Here is a 15,013-nt window from a genome sequence, read left to right as displayed (position 1 = left end):
TCAGCAAGAACTCTGTTCTTTGTGCATTAGTAGGAGTGTGACCAGCAGGTCGAAGGAGGTGATCCTGCCCCTCTACTCTGCTCTTGTGAGACCTCACCTGGAGCATTGTGTGCAATTCTGGTGTCCTCAACATAAAAAGGACATGGAACTGTTGGAACAAGTCCAGAGGAGCCCACAAGGATGATCAGGGACTGGAGCACCTCCCATATGAAGACAGGCTGAGAAAGTTGGGGCTGTTCAGCCTGGAGAAGAGAAGCTGCATGGAGACCTCACAGCAGCCTTCCAGTATCTGAAGGGGGCCTACAGGGATGCTGGGGAGGGACTATTCATTACGGACTGTAGTGATAGGAGAAGGGGTAATGGGTTAAAACTTAAACGGGAAGTTTAGATGGGATATAAGGAGGAAGTTCTTTACTGTTAGGGTGGTGAGGTACTGGAATGGGTTGCCCAGGGAAGTTGTGAATGCTCCATCCCTGGCAGTGTTCAAAGCCAGGCTGGACAAAGCCTTGGGTGACATCATTTAGTGTGAGGTGTGATGGAACTGGATGGTCTTACGGTTCTTTTCAACCCAAACTATTTTATGATTCTATGATTCCAACTGCTCCACCTTCCAGCATCAGAAGGCAGTGAGATCACGCAGGCTGTGCCTCTCAGGAAAGCAGAATCAACCCCTGCTTCTGACAGGAGATTGTCCCACTGTCCCTGCTACTGAGCTCCTGCCCCCAGTGTCTGGCCTGACTCTCCTACAGCCAAGAACATTTCATTCTTGTTTCTTTGTTTCTTTTCTATTTTATCCTGTTCTTCCCAAATCTAAATACTAAAGTGAGTATTCATTTAGTTCTGTTGCAGCTTTTTAAAACATACCTTAACACTGCTACCATCCTTACCCAGCCTTCCCTGGTGCTTATGGGGATTGGAGTTTCTTCCCCATGGAGCAAAGATGGAGGATTCTTTGGCAAAGGGAACATCCTGCTTCTCCCTGGAGCTGTGACCACTGTCAGCTACTTGCCCTGACTGATGCTGTGAGTCTGGCTCTCATATCCCTGTGGAATGGCCTACTGTAACTGGAGCACATACTGGTTGTGTCTCCGCTGTGACACACTCCCTACCTTTTATTAGACTTGTGTTTCTTCCTGGGATGTGCAGTGTAGATGACATTAACTGTTCAGAAGACAAAGCAGCAGGAAATCCATGTAATTTACTTTGACAAGTAGTGTGTACACAGGTGACAAGGGGAAAGACATCCTTTTGGGGCTGGTAAATGCTTTAGTCCTTTCTTCAGTAAATATGTTCCTATTTTGTTATTTTCTCTTCTGTAATAGGTATGTAGCCTAATACAGGCCTTAAGCTGGCACAATACATGGCAATAGTAAAAAGAAGTTAACTTCATTCATTGCCATCCATTCTTAGGCAGAACAGGTTGGGATGCCAACATCTACTGTGCAATGGGTCTTAAAATTCCTGGAGAGCAGATATGCAGAGTCATTTATTGGTCAGGAATCTGCAGTATGCATACAGGAAAAAGGTTTCCTGTAACTTGCAGAATATGGATTACATTCATTAAAAATGTATTAGTGCTTTATCTTCAGTGCTTGCTTTTTGCTTTCCAAACCAGAAATAGAGCCAGTATCTATGTCACACACACATATTAACCTTCACTAGCAAATAATTTGGCAACACTCTGATGCTTTAAGTGTTTGTAATGGGGTAGGGGCAGGAAAGAGATAATAATAATAGTTCTCATGTTATCAGTTAGAGGCCCCTGCATCTTATCACTTCCTCCCACACCCTATTCCCACCACAAGTGCTGTAAGGTTTGCTGTCTCTATGGGATGTGTATTATATCATGATCTCTGCTCCAGACTGCAGTCTGGCAAGCCCTGATGTTTCATCATTAAGGAAACATTGCACATGGAGTCTCTGTCCAACAGAGAAGTTGCTTGGCAGTTTTGAGGAAGCAATCCTTGTTGCTCGTCACACGACCCTTGTTTGCCTAGAACTGACTTCTCCTGAGGAGGTTGTTCCTGTGAGGAAAGCAGGAAGCAGTTTTCATCCACGACAGACTGTTCTTAGCTACCCTAAGACTTGCCAACTGTGAAGCTTCAAAATATTGGAGTCTTTTCTAGCTGCATTAACCTGAAAACAAGCCTATGAGAGGGGATATCCTGGTCCTGCTTTCCTTCTTTCTTGTAACTGTGTGGTTTGGGTTTCTTCCCCTGCTGTGGTAAATGAGAGAGGAAATTCTCTGGGTGAGCTGAAAAATCAGGTGCTTGCTTGCTCAGTATGTAGGTATTGCATCTCCACATCTTCTTGGCTTTGGAAAATGCAATCGGTAGTCCAGTGCTATGTAAAGTAAACTAAGGTAAGACAGATACCATTCATTAATGGTCTGGTAGGACCCCTTGCAGTGGATTAGGATCTCACTGCAGTAGCTGCAGTATAAGCAAGGCAATGAGATGATCTGAGCCTTGAAGGTCTTACAGTCCAACAGAAGATCCAAAAGAAAGCAGAAGGGTAGTACCATGTGCTCCATAGGAGTCTGAAGAAGAAAATACAAGCTTCTCACTGGATTGTCCATAAGAACATCCTGAAATCCTGAAAGACAAGTACATTTTATCCGGCAAGTGACATGTTTCACTCAAAGCCTGAGGCAAGTGCCACAGTTGCTGGCTCTGAATGGATGAACCTTCAGCTGGTGTCTGTGCCTTCCCCAGTGCCTGTCTTGAACACAATATTCAGCAGCATATTCAACACCACAGGGTTTTTTTCTTGTGTAGACGGAAACTTCCAGCCTCGACCTGGTATTTAACAAGCCCGGTTTGACAAGGCTGTTCCTGTGCATCTGGCATTTGCCAAGGGCAACTGCTTCATAGAAACAGGGAACAACTGCACAAATGTGCCCAAAGCTGTTTCTTCCTCACGGTCATTAATTAGAATTTGTCTTATGTCCTTACATTTCAGTTCCAAAATTCCTCAGAGGGCTGGGGCAGGAGGAGGCAGAAAAGCCGAGTATCTCATCCCAACAGCTGTATCTCTATATAGGTTTGTTACTCACATAAATGCTCTGCAGATCTGCAGGATTTTTTTAAAGACAAAAAGGGATGACAGACCCTACAGAGCAGATCTGAGTTAAGTGAAACAGGCTCATCTTTTCTTTTCCAAGGGTAGCGTGAGCCCAGACCAGTTTCCTGATATTGAAGAGCTTTGACGAAGGGATGGAATGGAGGGGAGGGATTTAGCACTGTTTCTTACAGTAACAATGGCTTAATACAGTTACACAAAATTACATTTTTAGTTGTTCCTGGAAGTTTTGGCAACTTCTTTCATTCCAGCATGCCCTGAATGCCACGTCCTAATGGTAACAAAGTCTCAGCATTCCAAACATCATTCAATCTAAAATAGAAAAACATAATCAAACTTGCATTTATCCCAGTGATCTTCTAAACACACAAGATCACAGAAGATCTAAACATAAACACAGTTTTCTGGCTCCTTTATTTTTGATTTAACTGTTTTCCTGTGGTATGCTTTTGTATATAGGTATAACTAGTTTTGTTATCAAAAACTTAACCACTGTGTTATAAGCATCAGAGAGCATGGGACTGGTTTTCCCTATCACACTGTGATAGTCATTCTCCAGCAATACAACATCTCTTGCTAGATTTGCTGAAACGATTTTGGAGCTGTTGCAAGTTTCTTCAGGGAAGCAGCTTGCCCACTAAATGTTTCTGTTCATGTTGTAAGCTGTTCTGCCTCTTCCATTCTGAAAGCAAGTCTTTGTGCTGCTTTTAAAATTGTCATTTAAGAGAAGCATGCTGTGCTGGTAATATGTAGTAAGGACATTTGTTTCCCATTTAATCACTCTGTGTTGCAGCATCAGCCACTCTTGGAAATTCTGTATCCTACATGGATTTGCCAGTAAGTTTATTCTTTTTTTCTGCCTTTTCCTAATCAATTTAGTCTGTGCCATTTTGAAGGCCACTAAATTATTACAGGTTGGTTTAAACACACATATGATGCTCACCACTTCCTAACTCACACCGTAAGCATGTTTGCTAACTGTGCTTAAAATTTCCCTTTTGTGTCACCTTAAACAGTGTAGCCACACATAGTGAGAGAAATGATCAGCTTGGCTTTGAGGTTTAGAGAGGATGAAACTCAGCACTCCCACTGCATGCAGCAGACTGACTGACTGCACTAACATTATGCCTGAGTAGCTGCCTGGTATTTCCAGTCAGGGATTCTGCCAGCAACAAAACCTGGGTGAATAAAAAATGAATTCTAGTAATAATCAAGAGCTGCAGCCCCTCATTGTCACTCAGTGCACATCCCTTCTGCCTCCACGCTTGGTGGTTGTGCTAAAGGGTGGCTGTTGCTGGTCTGTAACAAACTTCTTCACCTCATTTCTTTACCTTAAGCCTACATGTCTTTATTCTCCAGACACTGTGGGCTTGGCTTAGAAATGTAACAAAACTGTATGCCCACGTTATGAAGTGAACAGAATGAGGTTGTATTCCTGAATTTTGACAGTATTTAAAAAACTAAACAAAAAATCCTTTTTTTTTTCAGTTGTGTCACGGCCAAGAGAGTTGTCTGCCAGAGGAAAATATGACATGCAGTCTGTTAAAAAGGAAAAACATCATGCATCAAAGTTAACTGGGAAGGAAAGGAGAAACACCAAACAGACCTTTCTGGTCTATTATATCAAGGTCCAGGTTGGTCACAGAATCACAGAATCACAGAATCCCGAGGGTTGGAAGGGACCTCGAAAGATCATCTAGTCCAACCCCCCTGCAAGAGCAGGGTAACCCAGAGTACATCACACAGGAACTTGTCCAGGAGGGCCTTGAATATCTCCAACGTAGGAGACTCCACAACCCCCCTGGGCAACCTGTTCCAGTGTTCTGTCACTCTCACAGTAAAGGAGTTCTAACTGATGTTAACATGGAACCTCCTATGCTCCAGTTTACACCCATTGCCCCTTGTCCTATCCATGGATATCACTGAAAAAAGCCTAGCTCCATCATCCTGACACCCACCCTTTACATATTTGTAAACACTGATGAGGTCACCCCTCAGTCTCCTCTTCTCCAAGCTAAAGAGACCCAGCTCCCTCAGCCTCTCCTCATAAGGGAGGTGTTCCACTCCTTTAATCAACTTTGTGGCTCTGCGCTGGACTCTTTCAAGCAATTCCCTGTCCTTCTTGAACTGAGGGGCCCAGAACTGGATGCAACATTCCAGATGCGGCCTCACCAAGGCAGAGTAGAGGGGGAGGAGAACCTCTCTTGCCCTACTCACCACCCCCTTTCTAATGCACCCTAGGATGCCATTGGCCTTCTTGGCCACAAGGGCACATTGCTGGCTCATGGTCATCCTCCCATCCACCAGGACCCCCAGGTCCCTTTCCCCTTCACTCCTTTCCAGCAGGTCAACCCCCAACCTGTACTGGTACATGGGGTTGTTCTTCCCCAGATGCAAGACTCTACACTTGCTCTTGTTGAATTTCATCAAGTTTCTCCCTGCCCAACTCTCCAGCCTGTCCAGGTCTCACTGAATGGCAGCACAGCCTTCTGGTGTGTCAGCCACTCCTCTCAGTTCAGTGTCACCAGCAAACTTGCTGAGGGTACACTCAGTTCCCTCATCCAGGTTAAACACTGGTCCCAGCACCGACCCCTGAGGGACTCCACTACATTACAGACAGTGAATATATTTATGAAAGATGGGTGAAGCTTGGAAGACAACATGTTCCCGTTCTCCTTATTGAAACAAGGAGTCATGGATATTAAGTCAGGAGAGAAACAAAACCTTGATTTTAGGTCTGTTTTAACAGAAGTTTCTGGAGAATGTTGAGCTTAGGGAAGAACATGTAAGGATACTGGAGTGAATGCCTGAAGTCAGGTACGGAGGCACTTGGCCCCTTCATACCTAAGAAAGGGGAGAGATACCTCCTACCAATCCTCCTGCCTGACAAGAGGATGTTTAGAAAGTAATACCCAGAATGGTTGAGTGCAGCCACCCAGCCAATTCTTCATTCACCACAGGGTTCTGTGCAACACTGGCTCTGTGCCAGCCCTTACAATCCTGCTCAATGGGGAAGCCAGCATTTGCAACCACCCAAATTACTGCCTTCTCCTGCATGGACATGACCAGAGCTCTTAAAGAACATCTCAGCCTTGGAGCTGGAGGCACCAGTTCTTTCCACAAATTTGTAACTTGTGGCTTTGGTGTATTAAATGAATTTTAAGTCACATCAAAGTAACAGAACCTTGATCCTCTTCCACAGGACTCACTGAGCCCAGTGTTAACGGCAACAGTGCTGGACAGGAAGAGAAGGTGCTTCCTTTCCCCAGCCAGGCACTTATGTCTGCAGAGATGAGCACTCTCCAAGGCTTCTGTTTTCAAAGAGGCAGAGTCCAGAATAACCAGCCATGTCTCACTGAGGGGCAGGAAGCTTTTAGCAGGTAGTAAGAGGGTTGATAAACCTTTGTGTGGTCACTTACACAGTTGAGTGTTTGAGCTGCAGTTACAGCAGCATTGCAAGGTACAGCCTTCTACTACTGAGCCGCTGTGGCATTGGACTTTTGATCACAGCCTGGCTGGTTTACTTACAGTCTGCTCAGCACCTTTTGCTTTGGAACAAAAAGGCTCAACCCAGCAGCTAACAGCTATTTCTGTTTCTGAATTTCTCACCACTGTAGCTCACATTCTTGCTCTTGAAAACTGTCATATTAAGGTAGGAGTTTTTCAGAGATGTGGCCAGGAAAAACAACATTCAGGATCTGGGGTGTACTTGCTCTTTCATTAATGAAGCACATGGCCAGAGGTGAGACGGAGAGGGCAAAAGGGAATCTGCAATTCCTGAACATTCCCAGCCCCTACTCTGCCAGCTGACCGCAAATTTGCTACTACAACCAAAAAAGAACAGCTAGAGACAGGTAAGCCAACAACAACCAACAATGAGTGTCAGTCATTAAAGCTACATTGTCATTGCTAGTAACAGATCTTACACTAACTTTGCAAGGCATCGGGACTCAGGTATTTAAGGTTGCCATCAACTTGTTTTGAGGACTTGCTGTGTGAATCAGAGCTCAGTAGCAGCTGTGTCTTGTGAATAGGGAGTTTAAATGTCAGCACTAAAGGCCTCTTAAATTCAGACCTGGATGGAAAAGCAGAGGTTGCAGGGCTACAAAGAACTGATCAGTGTGCAACTACTGGTTTCTAAAAAAGTAAAGCCTCAAGAGCTCAAGAAAAACTGTTCTAAGAACAGAGAAAAGAAGTAGCAGCAGCTAAGAAGAGTGTTGGTATCAAAGCACAGCTAATTGACAAGGTATCTGCTTGGTCTGGGAAAGTAACTGTATTGTGCAATATGTAGTCTGGGGGAAAGGACTAAAGGGTAAGAATTGGCTAGGAACCAAACATCTTGTAAAAGGACAAGATCTTGGGTTGGTGAAAGAGGAGGAAGGGGTTGCCTCTGCAGGATCACTGAAGCTGTAAATGTCCTGCCTGCTTCTCTCTGCCCCCACTGCCAGCTTCAAGGATTCTGGTTGCCTCTGTCTGCACCATGGACCTTTTGATCTGCTAGGCAATTGCCCACGGTGAGGTTCAGCAGTATGTGTGCCTGAGAGTGTGTTACCCCATAAACTCTAGTCTCTCTTTAATCCCTCAATAAAGCTGTATTGCACATGAAATCCATTTTGGGCAATACCATGAGATGCAATATCAAGTTACTGTATCAAGCCTACACTAATTTTGCTCAAAGGTGACAGATCCCCAGAGAAGTGCTGTGGTTACAAACTTATTGCTGTTCCTCCACGCACAGTAGTTCTGCTTACAAGAGTGATACAAAATAGCACAAAGGAAAGTGGGCCAAACACAAGAACTTGTGGTTGCCCTGTTATCTATAGCTGTAACTTTCCTTAGTATCCTGTCTGTCTAATACTCACCATTGCTATCAGGCTCTTCTGTTGGCATGTGCTGTTCTACATCCTGAGGCTGCAGAAAATCTCTCTTCAAAACCTCTATTACTTGTATGCTTCGCAGACTCATCAAGTCTAGATCTTTTAACTTCTTTTCCAGCTGCTTTGCCATTTCTTGGCTGGACTGGCTTGTCAAAATTGTGATCTGAAACACAAACCAGTGCAAGAGCTGCCTCTGCCCAAATGTTCTCTCGAGAGGTGATGATGCCTGGTCTGCTTGAACAGCACAGGTCCCACTATGAAGAGAAATCTTGTTAAAATATCTATTCAAAAGCAGATTTTAAAGCATTTTTCTTTAGCCTCTATTTAAGCCAACATGTGCCATTTTGTGCCACTACCGGAAGAAGCTGAAACAATCCAGAACTGTCTTATGTTCAATGCTTTGTGCATAAGGGTATTGAGTCTGGGTATAGGAGAGACTTAGTGCCTGAGACCTTTTTAGGGACAGTGCCACTTCCCACTACTGCATCAACTGCAGCTCAGATTGAATCTGGCCTTCTCACTGAAGGCTGAATGGAAGTTGCTTTTTTTTTGTGTATAGGTTGGGGTTTGAGTGGGGGTTTAAGTATATAGTTTATCCTAAATATGTTTCTTGAGAGCAACAGTAGGTGTGATTGCCACCTTCCAGTTTTGATGTTATACTAAGTAAATGACTGCAAAGACATTCCTCACTGACAATCAGCATCAGTTTCTAGAAACAGGTCAGGCATGTCTGACCCCAGCTTCTACCCTAAAATAGTAGTTTGAGAGAGTTTTGAGTTCTGACCTTGCCTGTTACTTAGTGATGGTGAAGTACCAAGTCTTCTCAGCACATCTGCTCATTGCTCCAAAGGACTGATTAATAACTCTAAAGAATAAGGTGTATTTTAGGCAAGGTTGCTAACAAACAAACATCCTGTAAGGACCATCTGGGCAAACTTAACAGCAGACCTTCACAAATGAATTCTGTTACAGAGAAATTAATGCCAACAAACAGAAGTGACAGCTCAAGAGTGAAAGATTTTTCTTGGGATGGGGCAGGGAGTAGGGATGCAGCCTTGGGGCCTGAATGCCCAGATGCCAGCAACTGGGGACACTGGGATGCAGGAGCAGCTACCGGTCAAACTGCGTGTCTGAGCCCAGCTGCTGGAGGGATCTGCATTGTACATATGAAGATGAATGTGTATAGATTGTGAGGGTGCTGAGGCGCTGGAACAGGCTGCCCAGAGAAGCTGTGGCTGCCCCATCCCTGGCAGTGCTCAAGGCCAGGTTGGACACAGGGGCTTGGAGCAGCTGCTCCAGTGGAAAGGGTCCCTGCCTGTGGCAAGGGTTGGAAGTATTGACCTAGGAACTAATTAGAAACTAATGAAAATGGGGAATGGGGGCTGTTCTGGAGCTGGGGGTAGCTGAACTGTTTAAAAGATATAATTATCTCTTGCAGAGCTATAGACAAAGCATCTGCTACACTGATGCAACCTGATTGATTCATCAAAACCATGGCTGCATTACATCTGTACCATATCACCTCCAATTTACTCTTTTCACAGCCTGGGTCACACTAGCACATGCCAGACAGAGACCAGGAGACATGTTTTAACACATACAGAACCTGAGGTAGCTGCTGTGACTTCCCTTCATATTACCACATTTTCTAGATAGAATCCCTTAAGGCCACTATACTTGGTAATCTAACAACAAATGTGCTACTGGTGGCTTGAAAGATGCTTTTCATCCCATTGCAGATTGGCCACACTTCCTGCCCTGTAGCTGCTGCTGGGACTTTGCTGATGCTGGCAGCTTTTTCTATCTGAAGTCAGGATCTCAATAGAGTAAGTATTTTCAATACTCCTAACAAATATTTGGGTTTTAAATAACAGCTGGTTGTAACAGTCTGCCTCCTACGTTCACTAGTCAGGAAGGAACATTCTTGCCTCTCTGTGGTTTAAATGTCAGGAAAAGGCACGTTTGCCTAAGGACTATGTCTCACTGGCACAAGCAAATTGCCAGAGGTGCCTCTGTATTATAAATATTAGCTATCATTGTTTCGCACTACAGAAACTGTGCTTCTAATATAACTAGCATCTCCTTAAGTGCTTGTGTTTCTGCTGGCTCACCCATGAGCACACTTCATCAACAGCTTCCAGCACGCTCCATGTCTTCATCCGACTGCTGTTCATAGTCCTGTCCTGCCTCTGCCCACTGAGCTCCTTGCAACACGCCCTACAGCTGCTGCCCTTGGCCTTGCCACCACTGCAGTGCCAAGTGGGCTGGTGCCACAGGCAGTGCAGTGTCTCTGTCTTCGTGATCTGGAGTGATCTCTTCCTAATGGATGGAAGCATGTGGAAAGCTTTTGGATTAACTTGTGTTGCTTTAGAAGTGTAACAGCAAAAAGCGAAAAAGAGTGCCTGGCCTTTTGCAAGGGTGAAATATGGTTTAGCCTTTCTGAGATCACCAGCTTTTATTTTTCAATAAAGGTCTGAGAATTGTAGGCACTCTTCTGCTCATTTCCTGGCTCCTTGGAGATCTTCTGGTGCCTATTCACCCTTATGTGAAATACCAAGGCCGCCCTTAAATCGCATTTAGGACTGTTGAAGCACCTTTTGTTGGGATTTGCAGAAGAGTGAATTTCATCCATAGGTTGGATTTCTGCAGCACACGGAACAGGAAGGATCGTTAGCTTTGAGAGAAGTCCTTTGTCCTTGAGATTCTCTACAGAACTAACCTCTGAGCTGAAGTTTCCTTGAGATAAGCAAGTATGATGGGTTGCCTTCTGGAAGTACTTTCTCCAGTACCTGTGCTAGAATCAAGTGTACTGTAATACTTCAGGTATCTACATTATTTGAATTCTCTCTGGTTTTATTTTGGATATTTTTCAAATGAATCAAGATCAGTATAAATAATACCCACTAACGAAACCACAAAAAAGCTATTATTAACTTTTCTTTCCCTTTGCTTTATAAGGCATGGTTTCTTGGAAGAAACATTTGATGTCTGTCACTATCAGCTCAAAGGGAAGTAAGGCAGTGGAAATGGGGAATGGAATAGAGTTAGCATGGAGCAACTCAAAGGGAGGACTGGAGCCATCAAGTGTGACTGGTGTCTGTGGTACTTGCTGTTGTACAGAAATCAGGAAAACGCGAAGTCTCCAGTGTGGATGCTAGTTTGAATGAGGTGAAGGGAAAGGGATCATGTGTTCAGCTGTCAGTGAGAGGCTTCCATTGGAGCTCCTCTGTCTGCCGCTGACCTCAGCAAGAGCTCTATTACTGTATGAGATGTTTGCTGGCAGAGATTTCTATGCAGCAATTTAAGTAGAGTTTGCTGCATGAAGCTGCCGAAGAACAGCCACATCTCCTGGGTTAGAGTTCTTGTCCTGTTTAAGAAATCTTTCAAGCTAGAATCTGTGCACGTTTGAGAGTGGGTTTTTGTTTGCTGCTTGTTTGAGTGTTGTGGTTTTGCTGTTGGGTTTGGGGGTTTTGTTTGTTTGGTTTGGATTTTATTTAATACAAAACTCTGCTACATCATGTTGTGGTTTGGGTATAGGGAATTCACCATACAGATGTGGGTCAGATTGCTGCTTCAGCTCAGCACCTCTGCCGCTGCCCTGAGCATTTTATAAATGAGGACCTCTTTTCTGGGGTCATCCTTAGATGGAACTGAGTATATCCAGGACCTCTGCAGGAACAAACCATATGAACTCGCTATTTTCTGGTACCAGGAAGAAAAACATTTGGTTATCTATCAAAATGATCAACAAAGTGGCAAGTGGTCAAACTAATTCCAGAAGAGTGGGGGACATCCAATTTTCCAGGCTGAGCCAAGTATAGGAGAGCACATACAAGTTGGTAAATAGTCAGAAGAGGGGGAATTAGTGTTGCACCTGTGTACACTGTTCCTATGAGAAAATCAAGGTAGGTTATACAAATGGTGATCAACACTCTCAAATAAGTATATTAATATCACAGCCTCTCCCTGCAGCAGGTGCCTGGCATCCACATGCAATGGGAAGTATAATATAGCTGCATAATCTAGAGGAACAGGATTGCTCAGTGGATATAAACTCTATATTAATAGATAACTTAATTTTGAATGTAACCATTTCATTCCTTTCATCTATACTAGAAGAGGTCCTGGATTTCGTTGTGTGTTGAAAAAGGCTGGATTTCAAAAGTGTACTGTTTGTTCCAAGCCCCAGCTTTGAAGTTAAAGCACAAATTGCATTTGAAACAGTTGGGGAAAAGTACCTCAAGGCCTTAAGAAAACACAGAGTCTTCCTGGACAGATACTAGAAGTGAGTCTGAATTACAGCTGGGAGAGTCTGCCTAATCAAAGCACAACTCTGGGAGGGTTTAAGGATCTAAATAAAGTAGAAGAACTGGGTAAATTTCACTCCTGGAGGCCTGGATTCCTTTATAGGACTGACAAAACTCCAAAATCAGGTGGACCCCGAGCCTGTGAAGTCTGAAATGGAAGATAGTTTAGAGCTGATGTTTCCTTATGACCAGAAGAAAACACCACCTCTGAGTCCCTCCCTTCTTGACAACTGTGCCCTTTCACATCAGTTGATACTACTTTAAAAAAAACACTTCTTCCTGTGAACCTTGCTCTGCTTTCTACATCTGCACAAATGTTCTCATGCTTTTAGCAACTTCCCTCCCACTTAGGCAAGTACACACACCCAGCTGAGAATACAGCCACTAGTGTGGGCCTTTGGACAGACATCCTGCTGTATCAGTGGAAGGTCCTGATACTGTAACCACAGAATGTCACTGTAGGCTGAAAGGAAAATCAAGTCCATAAGTACTGTGAGTGGCTTTGTCTTTGACACGGTTCTGTGAAAGTAATCAAAATAAAAACGGAAAAAACATCCAATCATAATGCCTGAAATCAGATGCATTTTTCTAACTGCAAGTAAGTCAGTCTCCATAAGTGACTCCAACTTGAACCTGTCTGCTTTCCATGAGCATTCTGAGATTGCCCTGTGGGATTTTTTTGGTAGGGCTTATTTTCTTCATGACCGCCTCCCATGGACCTTTATAGCACACAGACAATCATCAGAATGGGCTGGCTAGCAGCAAGTCTGGAGGATGGCTCCTGCTGCCTTCCCAATCTTTCCTTACCTCAACAGAACTGTTTGCTGAGCTTCCTGCTGTTGTGTGTCTGCTGTACTGCTTGAACTGTTGCAATCCATCCTGCACAGCTTGTACCACTCCATTTCCCCCCTGTGGGAAATAGCCTTCTCTTGGTAGTGAGCGGAGCTCCGAAATGCAGGCTTGGATTCTTGCAAAGTTTTCTTTCACTTGCTGCAAAAACAGTATTCAATGAAATTGAAAGACTGGAAGTGTCAAACTAGCACTATGAAGTCATTTTCCATGATGTGGAAGGAGGCTTTTGAATTCACAGCACTGAGTTAAGATTGGGGGCAGGAGCCAAGTCATAAAGCAGGCAAAACGGACAGGAATTAAAACCAGCCTGTTTTTATACTAGTAAAATACAGTCACCTCCAATTTTCACCTGTCTACCTGTTGCCTGCTGCTAGCCAAAATGTAGTGGTTCAGCATGGCCCTCTCCTCTGACCCTGCACAGCAGAGAGGCAGAGCTTAAGGCAAGTAAGAGGGAGCACTGAGGCAGTGTGGTATCCCCAGGTCATAGCCACCCTTGCTGTATCTGTACTCCTTTACCCATTGAGCTGTAGACCTCTGGAACCGGTGTTCACCACACTCTGTTGTCTGCAGTGCAAGCAGTGACATCCCAGTATGTCAGTTATGTTGTGAGGTTCAGCAATCTTTGACAAATGCACCAAGTGGATGCAGCCAGGAGCCTCTTCAAAGTGCTACAGCCAAATTCCCTACAGTACAGATGCTTCTCCTGCAATCCAGGAAGCTGCTGCAGCTCTCACAAGTGTAAACCAGAACTCTCAGGTCAAGTATTGCTCATAACTGTGACAGAACAGGGGGCAGTGTGGGCTGCAGGCAGCCTCAAGCCTAGTTATGTACTTGTCATTTGGAGCTGGCAGAGCAGAGTCGTATTTTTTCTTGTACAGGTACTTTACATGTCAACTTAGGTGAGTCTATGCAAGCTGCAGTTTCAGCTCTGGAATGCACCTGAGACATCAGTTAAACTTCTAAGCACAAACTGTGTTAACTATTTATGACTGCACCCCTCTTCTGGGTGCTGATGACACCCAGCCTTGGTGCATAGCCATGATAAGTCTCTTCACATGTGACCCTGCTCCTTCAGTACAGAACTCAAGAATTCATCATTTCACACCGTATGTCTAGCAAAACATTTTATTCTACAACACCACATGGCTCCCAGGGAAGAGCTACCAAAAGAGAGACTGAAGCTGGCCATGAGCTGGCACAGGCACTGTGTTCACTGCCCCATCTGGCTCCTTCACATGTGGTGCCCTCACACACTTCACCTCCTCAATTTGCTAGTCCCTGTAGCTAATGTCTTTCTCCCTTGTTTCTTTTTTGGCCTTTTATGTCAGAGAGGGTCTGGGAGCTGTGGGTGGGAGCTGCCCATCCCAAGGGAAAAACAGTGGGAACAGGACCCATCAGCTGGAGGTGCTCAGAGTCCTTACTCAGTCCCATACTTAAATTTTTGGTGCTTTAGTGGTCTCTTCCCCTCTTGTCACCATCAGTTGTCTTCCACAGTTATTTACTTTCTTCCTGCTTTCCTTTTCTTTGACATCCTCCCTGCTCTTTCCAGGGAAGCTCTGGACTTGTCAGTCATACCAGGAGGGGAGACCAGTAGAAACAGAGACCACAAACAAGTGCCCAGGAAAAACTAAGAAAAGGATTACCATTTATCTGACACTTTCCCTTGTATTCTCCCAGTCTCTATTTTCAGCTTTGGGTCTCTCCTGACTTAGTATGATTTGTCTAATAAGAAACCTTTAAGATAGATTTATCTTGGCTCCTCACTGAGAAGTATCAAGTTTTCCTCCAGTTAGATGAGAACATCAGTGTGGTAAACAGCATGCCCTGCTGAGATAAAGGGGCAATTCAGGACTGCAGGAAAAGCAACAGAGCCCTCGGGACAGATCTTTATCAGAC

General features: G+C 44.5%; 1 protein-coding gene across 7 annotated transcripts in view; it reads right to left on the bottom strand.

The window, feature by feature from the left end:
- M1AP (meiosis 1 associated protein) overlaps window positions 1-15,013 on the bottom strand; it is a 32,816-nt gene that overhangs the window by 8,997 nt on the left and 8,806 nt on the right. For 6 of the 7 annotated variants that reach the window (XM_034064959.1, XM_034064960.1, XM_034064957.1 and 3 more), the window contains exons 3-4: window positions 13,073-13,255; window positions 7,944-8,121 (exon numbers count right to left, since the gene is read on the bottom strand). In XM_034064959.1, the coding sequence (XP_033920850.1) occupies window positions 7,944-8,121; window positions 13,073-13,255 (361 nt within the window). Of the gene's footprint in view, window positions 1-7,943; window positions 8,213-13,072; window positions 13,256-15,013 lie in introns of all 7 variants that reach the window. The other variant, XM_031042650.2, reaches the window with a different exon arrangement.

This window comes from Melopsittacus undulatus, chromosome 7, assembly GCF_012275295.1.
Source record: "Melopsittacus undulatus isolate bMelUnd1 chromosome 7, bMelUnd1.mat.Z, whole genome shotgun sequence".
NCBI lineage: Eukaryota > Metazoa > Chordata > Aves > Psittaciformes > Psittaculidae > Melopsittacus > Melopsittacus undulatus.
This window is presented reverse-complemented; position numbering and strand designations above follow the sequence as displayed.